Here is a 9,087-nt window from a genome sequence, read left to right as displayed (position 1 = left end):
GGAGTTTGCATGTTCTCCTCGTCATGCATGCATTGGTTCTCTCTGGGTTCTCCAGCTTTGTCCCACAGTGCAAAAATGTGCATGTAAGGTTAATTGGTTTCTTTAAACAGCTCCTTGTGGCACTTTTATCTAATCTAAACCGTTTCACCATTAATGCCACTGAAGCAGTTTTTAAACTTTAACTTAATCTTTAAAGCTTTAGCATACATTGATTTCATTAACCGGCCCATGCCAATATATGTATCTTCAGTGCATCAGACTCAAACAGAGTTTACAGCAGATGTAAAAAAAAATTCAATTGAACTGTAAACTCATTTATTAACTTGGATAACAACACAGGGTTCCTCAGTGTCTTGAAAAGTTTGGAATTTGTTTTGCTTTTATCTTTTTCAAAGTCTGCATAAACGTCTGGATAAACACTAAATTAAGTATAAATTTTTTTATTTGCTTATTTTATTTTTAAAAATAAAAGTGATTTTTAATTAAAGGAATTAAAGGATTAAAAGGATTTTTAATTAATTTGACTTTCCTATTTTCTCGTACTCGTACTCGTCCTCTTCCGCTTATCCAGGACCGGGTTGCGGGGGCAGCAGACTCAGCAGAGACGCCCAGACGTCCCTCTCCCCAGACACCTGCTCCAGCTCCTCCGGGGGGAGCCCAAGGTGTTCCCAGGCCAGCCGAGAGACATAGTCCCTCCAGCGTGTCCTGGGCCGTCCCCTGGGCTTCCTCCCGGTGGGACGTGCCTGGAACACCTCCCGAGGAAGGCGTCCAGGAGGCATCCGGTATAGATGCCCGAGCCACCTCAACTGGCTCCTCTCGATGTGGAGGAGCAGCGGCTCTACTCCGAGCCCCTCCCGGATGGCCGAGCTCCTCACCCTATCTCTAAGGGAGTGCCCGGCCACCCTACGGAGGAAGCTCATTTCAGCCGCTTGTATCCGTGATCTCGTTCTTTCGGTCATGACCCAAAGTTCATGGCCATAGGTGAGGGTAGGAACGTAGACCGACCAGTAAATTGAGAGCTTTGCTTTTCGGCTCAGCTCTCTCTTCACCACAATGGACCGGCACAGCGCCCCCATTACTGTGGCAGCCGCACCGATCCGTCTGTCGATCTCCCGCTCCATTCTTCCCTCACTCGTGAACAAGACCCCGAGATACTTAAACTCCTCCACTTGAGGCAGGAACTCCCCTCCAACCTGAAGAGGACAAGCCACCCTTTACCGGTCGAGTACCATGGCCTCGGACTTGGAGGAACTGATCCTCTTTCCTTTTTTCATCCATCCAAAACAGGGAAAAAAGGTTTTCTTCTCAAATATTCAAAATGTTAAGAAAATGCTGACGAAATCAAGAAATGTAGATTTGGAAAGGTTTTAAAAGAAAAACATTGTAGAAACCTTGTTAATATAAAAGGCTAACATAACAAATACTGCATGAATGCAATACGGTGTCTGCAGATTAACTCTGAACCTGAGACCTAAAAAAATGTTTGATTGTAAAAATTATATTTGAATTTAAAGAGTTTCGAAAGTCTTAGTGCTGACCTATCAGGATTTTGAAGTTGCTGAAATTTAACATCATTATTTAATAGAACTTATTACCATTTTTTCTTTCATTATGATGCGATTGACCCATTTTTCAAAAGAGTTTTCCTCTTATTTTCTTTGGTTTTTCTGCATAAATAAATTTACACAATTCACTTAAGGTCATTATGGAGTAAAGAGAGTCAACTTATTGGTTCAATGCATTACGTTAATGGAAAAGAGCAGCCAAAGACATTAACAGGAGCAATACCACAGCACAGCAAATATATCTGTACATCAGCCATTTATTCCTAGTTAGTAGCAGGCTTATACATTGGCTCAGAATAATATGGGGAAAACAATCTCACCAGATCAGACCTGGATATTTTGTGGATACCTCTTAACCCACAGCGACGACATTCTAAACCTTGGAAATATCAGTGTTTTTATGATCCTCAAGTGTTGCTCAATGAGTGTTAAAGTGTTTGTCTGAAAGCCTGTGGAAATGTCTCAAAAGTATTTCCTATATAAACGATCTGATTTTGCTGCTTTACAAAAGCTTTTAAAAATATGTGATGACTTTTAATAGTAAAAAGTTATTAATAAGTTAAACTGAACTTTCCAATTAATTCTTCAAACTTATTACATGTTAAAAATCTTGAATGCGAAACAGATTCAGGCTGGAAATACAGTAGTGTTTTATCAAAGAGGATAGTTTTTTTTTTATTATTACAGGGAATCACTTTTGAGCTTAAAGGATGTGATTGATATATTAATACATTTAATTTTTGTTATTGTCTACCAAGCACATTGTAGCTTCTATCTGATTGGTTGATCAGGTTCTCTTGACAACTCCTTCTCCAGCCTCTCCATTGTTACTTTCATCTAGTTTTTCTTTATGTTTAACTGTGTTCCAAATTCAAAGTGAGAAAGCCTTACAACAAACTAAACCAGAGCCAAGAGCCTTTCGGTTTAAGAGATCTTTTCAGCTGGAACATCAGCTTTTATTAAGGTATTTCCCCATCAGCTGAGCTGATCGACAGGGAGCCATATGAACCTGAAGTCCAGGTTGGTTCATGGAATGAACCAATAGCCTGATTCTGGACAACAAAGTTCAATCTCTGTTTCCTGGTCTATCCCTGGTGTTCTAGAACTGGAAGCTAACGGTGGTTTAAATTACTCCTTTTTTGTTCCCTCTTCCAAATGCTTAATTTCAAATAACGTTTTTGAGCTCAGAGATATAGGCAATTAAACCCCTTCTTTAAACTCCTAAAAGAGCAGTAACCATAAAATAAAAGTTAAGTATTTAATCCTCTTAGATAATATTTTGGACATTGAAGTTCTTAATCATAAAATTCCCCATCTTAGCTCTATCAGAAATTAGTGTTAGTATCTTTGTATCTTTTTTGTTTTGTTTATTTACTTGATCACACTATTAAGAGATCAATCAATCAATCAATCAATCAATCAATCAATCAATCAACCAATTTTACTCCATACTCAACAAATTAGTTGAAATTAATTGGCAATAATCTCTTTCTAGCTTTAAACTTTGCTAATAGAATTTTTAATTTAACCAAGTCTCTTTATTTCAGGGTATTTCATTAAATAAAAAATTCATATTGTTTAAGATAGATCTAAGGTATAACTTAGTGTGATTAATAATAAAAATAATCCTTTATTGTGTGTAAATAATTTGACTGATGGTGAAAAGATGTTAATCTGGTTCAAAATATCATTGCTTCTTTAAATGTGTGATAAAAAAAAGATCAGTATTTTATTTCACAGTTTGATTGCTGATATGAATTCCTTTATTCTTAGTGCTGTCACCCTAAAAGTGTTCACCTGATTAATCAGGGATGAATTCTACATGAGTCTCTGTTGTTTAACGTATTCAGTAAAAGTGAAGAACTTAAGCTGCCAAAGGTTTAAATTCTGGCACACACCCACCAGTAAAAGAAGATTACCAGAGAAGATATCTCTCATGTGGATAAGTGGGATAATCTATGCCAGGGACGTGTTTAAAGGGGTTGTTACACTTGAGGAAAGAAATGTCCTGTTTGAGCAGGAGCTTCTCTGTTTCCATTTCTGTGAAAAAACAGCAATTAACAGAAGCCAGCTTGGATCAGATTAAGCAGGACTTTTCCTGCAGTCAAACCAACATTAGATTGTCCTCGTATCACAGCTGAGGGGAGGGTGACGAGGACGGTTGTTATCACAACTTGGACAGATGCATGTGGGCTCAGTTTCCTGTTGATGAGTAAGTGGAAGTGGCATGCTGCACACATTTGCACATGTGCACAAGGCTACGTGCACAGACACACACATTAACACCCAGTGACACATGCACACAAGCACTGAAACCCACCCCCCCATCGTCGTGCCCCTGAGCCTGACAGTCTGGACATGGGAGATATCAGAGAGCGAGAGAAGCATGAAAACACAGTGTCTGAGTCAGATCTGGGTATAGCTGTGAAAGTACATTTGTAGGTGACAAAATGGCGATGTCAGAGCAGCTTGAGTTCGAAGGAGGTAAGGGTTCTTTTTCTTTTTAACTGACTTTTACTTTCTTGGTCTTTCTTGTTCCTGGTGTGTGAACAAAACAGCTGAACATCAGCTTTATCTAACTTTACTTTGTCTTATTACCCAAAGTAGCAGAGAAAAAAACTTTAGCCCCTTCCAGCAGGGTTATTTGATTATTCCTGGTTATTCAGCACCAACTTGTGCCAGCTTTAATCACTTCACAGACATGGATTTATGGCTTTAGGTGTGTGCAGCTGGAAGCATAGCTGGTGAAATGAAGGTTAGGCATCAGCGTCTGTGTGCGTGCCTCGCTGCTTGGGGTGCTGGCTGAAGATAAGGCCAACCCTATGCCTGAGAGCGAAAGAGACGGTGTGTGTAAGCCCTTCAAGCCTTATCCCAACACACCTCCCAGCCCCACCTCCTCTCCATCACTCCACTGCACACACGTCCACACACAGTGGGGATTAACCCCGTCATGTACCATTTCAATGGGAGAGCTTTGGAGACACACACACACAGACACACACAGGATTAACTCTTGTGTGTCCATTTCCATGGGTGTTTCTTAACCGCTCTCTGGTTGTGTCGGCGTAGACTGCTCGGGTTTCCATGGTGACAGGGGCCAGTGAATGTAAGATAGGCAAATCCACATAAGTCACCCGCAACAGACACTGAGCTACTATTGACTACAGCTCCCCTGGTGCTAGACACACAAAGATGCTGCCAAAGGACTGACAGGAGGCTTGTGAGCTGTGAAGTGCTCATGAAACAGGCTTACTGTGGTCAGAGTAACACACATAAAGTCGGTTTGAGCATCTTCCTCTGCTGGTCGGGTGAGAGACGGACCTTCACGCAGATTATCCTCTCTAAATGAGAGACATTGCAATTTGTTAAACAATAGTTTTCATGCACAAGAGCCTGCAAAGGTATCTACATTAAACTTTTATACCGTATTCAGGTCAAGCTTGATCTGTTCAGGAATATAAAAACTACCATTTGCTGTTTTGTATTGGACTTCATGGTGTCCCCGGAAACAACTATTTTAACACAACAACATTAAATGTACAATATTTTTTTTAAAGGTGTGTAAAAGGCATGACATATGTGGTGGTCTGGGTCAAATATGAACCGGCAGAGAAAACTGGCTGTTGCATGTATCACTGACAAATAGATGTTGTCAAATATGGCTTAATTTACCCCACCATACACATTCTTACACAAACACACCAACATCAAATTGTTGTTAAATGTTTAATTCATGGTTTGATTTTCCATTTGCACTTGCTATTTCTAAGGAAAAAAATTTGAAGTTATAAAAAAACAAAGGAGTTTAGGACTATTTACCTTTTCCTAATGTAAATGTGTAGGGGTCAGTTGTGACCCATTAGTTTACAAATGTCCCTATATTTAGTACTGTTAAAAACTCAAAGAATATACACATCAGTTGTCCTCAACACATAAAATATAATGATTGAAAATAAGTGGTATATTATAAGTGTTTGGATCACTGGTGTCCAAACGTTTTGCTAGCATCAATAAAGTTGCAATATTTCATTGAAACATATTTAGTAGTCTAGTTTCTTTTAAACAGATCTCATAGTAGATCCGATAAATAACTGATCCAAAACATAAAAAGAGTCTTGCACTTTTGCCTTATTAAAAGAAAGGCATACAGTTTCATAGATTTTGGGGGTTAATTGTTTTCTGTTTCTTGGATTAGAAAGAAATGTAGTTAATGGTCAGAAACAGCTCTGAAAGTGCTTGATGTTTGTATCCAAATGTAATGAAGGGGTGTGCCCAACTCTGCTTTTTGAGTAGAAATCTGTGAATATTTGTGATCCTATTTACTCATTCTATTACTATAAAAACAAAAAGCATGGTTAATAAAATAAATATATGTTGTGTTGTGCCTATGATTTCCCATTTCAACTAGATTTTAGTTTACCGATGAAAATCTTGCCTTAAATGTTTTTAAATATTGTATGATTTTTGAATTGCAAGTTCAAGCCACATCAAATCATTCCACAGGCCCCAAACGGCTGCTGAGCCACACTTTGGACACCCATGTTGCAAATGCATTCAGAGTTAGTTATGAGGGGAAAACAAATTTGGATGACAGACTCTCCTTTTTTTTGTGTTCTGGGCCTAATTAAATCACAGGTCAGATCTGACCTACTAACATGAAGATGTGGACAGCTTTGTAACACATTACAAGGGTTAAGTTGCTGTCTTTATTCAGCAAAAGTTCAGAGAGTGTATGCTAACGCTGCAGATTTAGATACAGAGCAGATCTAAAAAACAATTTAGAGAATGGCAAGAGATGTTGTGGGGTGGCCCCATATACGTTTATGTGCTGATATAATCACAGTCAACTACAGAAATATCATTCAATATTCATTTGGAAACCATTAAACTAGTAAACACTTAGTTGACTTATTTTAAGGAATTGTGCATTGCAGTGAACATAGAAGCCACGTTCAGAAATCATTTCTGTCACAGCTGGATGATACAATTATGACTAGCTATTGCAGACCACGTAAATAAAATATTTATAAAAATGCATATTGATGACATTAAGGCGTAAAAATTGATTTAAAAAAATTCTAAAACAATAACATAATAATAATAAACATTTAGTTTTTTCTTGTTTTTTTATCATAAAAAGACTTAAGCAACTATAACCCATTTCTGCATTAGTAAATTAAACCCGTGGTTTTTGCAAGTGTGTCAGCTTCTAAAAGTGATTATTCAGCGTTATTTATAACCATGCTTATTTAGTTGAACAACACAAGTGGTAAAAGCCAGACCACAGAGCTGCTCTCTAACAGCCTTAAATAATGATTAAAACATTCAGGATTGTTTTCCTTCACAGCGTACTTGTGAATTTAAATCAGAACACATTCAGGCTGCAGCAGTTTCTTTCAGTGTTCAGTTGAAGAGGAAAGCCCTTCAGAGGGTTCACTGACATGATGTTTTCCAACATGAAATGAGTTCATCATTTTAAAGTTGTATATAATAAATCATTCTTTCAAAATACGTTTAAACTCTGGTTCTCAATGAGTTTGATTCAGTTAGATTTTTTGCCACCTGAGCATTTATTTAATAAGCCACCCAGCACTCACCTTCATATCTATAAGAAAGTCACCAAAACGTAACTCATGAGTCAGTTTTATAACTGTTAGTCACTTGGTGTTACAAAATCAATATCCAGTTCCTTATTTATGGTTTGCATTTACAAAGAATTTCAAACATAAAACTGTAAATAAACATTAATTGTAGTTTTACACTGGCACAATGATTCTCAAACAGCTGTTGTCCAAAAGCCCTGCTCATGTCTGTATTATGCTGTTACGAAACTTTACAAAAGTAACTTAGTCAAGACAAAATGCCAAGTGGCAAGACTGAAAACCCAATCAGAGCTCCCTACACCTGCATCTAATAGTTATATTGATAAAAAAAAAAGGAAAAAGCACCAGCAAAAACGTGACACGTAAACTGGAAACGGATGCATCAATGTTTGTCATAGCTTCATCAGAAAGAATTTCTGGAGCCTCACAACAACAAGATCAGGGGTTCCCAAACATTTCAGCCTTTGACCCCCAAAAACAGAGATTGGTGACAGAGATTGGTGACCCCCCTAAAAACAAAAAAAGTATTTCACTCTATAATTATTTATTTGATAAATAAATGGAGAGCAAAAAATAATTCTATGTATTTTTTAAATGAAGTTATTTTTAAATGACATTTTATTATTTAATTTAATCATTTATTTTATTATTTAATATATCAAATAAATAATTGGCACATTTAATTATTTAATGGGACATCTAATATTACATTTATTTATTTCATGATATATTTATTTATTTAATTTTGTCCCTGTAGGCCCTCCATAAGCCTCCGGGGTCACATCACAATGATTTTGAAAATCATCTCACGACCCTCCACCTGGGGTCCCGTGACCCCCATTGGGAGGTCCTGACCACTACTTTGGGAACCCCTGAACTAGATGTAAGCAATTGTGTCACATGGGCTGAAAAATCCATGCTTGATTCAAATTATTGTTAGTATGTACAGAACAATAGTGAGCAGTCTGTAAACCAAGGTGGAGGCTGTGTCATGAATTGTTTGTTTTCTAAGAATCATAAATACAGAGAGAACTGCATGTTTGATTATTTATCCTGCATATTATTTTAAAGTGTTTGATGACAGTGGTCCAAAACACATTTTTAATGTTTTTAAAGAATACACTGACAGATAAAAACAGGAAAACAGTTAATCACGGAAAACGATTTTCAAGTTCGATAAATTAAGTGGAAAGCTCCCTTAAGTCAGAAAGCTCTCAGCAACTCCAACCTCCAACTCCTATACAGATGGCGCAGACACACAACACAGCAAGAGCAGCAGTAATAAGTGGTTTATTTGCATCAGCGAAAGTTTGCATCTCATTAAATCATTTGCCAGTCATGCCGCTACACAACTTTTTTCAGTTAACAACTATCTGACCGGGTCAAAGGCAATAAGCAATACAATAAGCGAACTCCCACTAGTTTTCTGACTTGCAACAGGAACATAGTTGGTGTTGTTCCTAGATCTGACTCCCAACTTCCAAGGTGAATTGAGCTAAGCATATGGCTTCATAGAAGATAGAAGTGAACATTTCTGAAGTAGTGTAACATCACATTGACAGGAAAAATAGCAAAAGTCAGTCAAGACACAAGGAATTATACAGGGTTTCCTTTAGGAAAAAATCAAAGCTTGGTACAGGAGCATCTAGCTGTGTAAAAGGAATGTGCTCACACGATATAATGGCTTAATGACCTTCAAGATTTTAAAAAAATACTGGTAAAAGGCTATCTGGTTCTTGTGTAACCACAGCAGGAGCTGTGTCTGCACAAAGTCGAGCTTGTTTTCTGTGTAAGGGCTGCTGCCCCTTGTCACTGCTCCTGATTGGGATGTTCAGAATCTTAAGTTGTAGTCATGGAAAGGAGGCCGTATGGGTTGCAAAACTTTAGTGTCTAATCTTTGCTTTTTGTAGATGACATGG

The 9,087-nt window shown here is 37.7% G+C and overlaps 1 protein-coding gene across 1 annotated transcript in view; it reads left to right on the top strand.

The window, feature by feature from the left end:
• The first annotated feature begins 3,934 nt into the window (after positions 1-3,934).
• Positions 3,935-9,087, top strand: part of ldb1b (LIM-domain binding 1b) — a 30,950-nt gene continuing 25,797 nt past the window's right edge. Inside the window, exon 1 of the mRNA XM_047365971.1 lies at positions 3,935-4,049. Coding sequence (XP_047221927.1) covers positions 4,016-4,049 — 34 coding nt within the window. The 5' untranslated portion in view covers positions 3,935-4,015. The remainder of the gene's footprint in view (positions 4,050-9,087) is intronic.

The sequence above is a fragment of the Girardinichthys multiradiatus genome, chromosome 5 (genome assembly GCF_021462225.1).
Source record: "Girardinichthys multiradiatus isolate DD_20200921_A chromosome 5, DD_fGirMul_XY1, whole genome shotgun sequence".
Classification (NCBI taxonomy): Eukaryota; Metazoa; Chordata; class Actinopteri; order Cyprinodontiformes; family Goodeidae; genus Girardinichthys; species Girardinichthys multiradiatus.
This window is presented reverse-complemented; position numbering and strand designations above follow the sequence as displayed.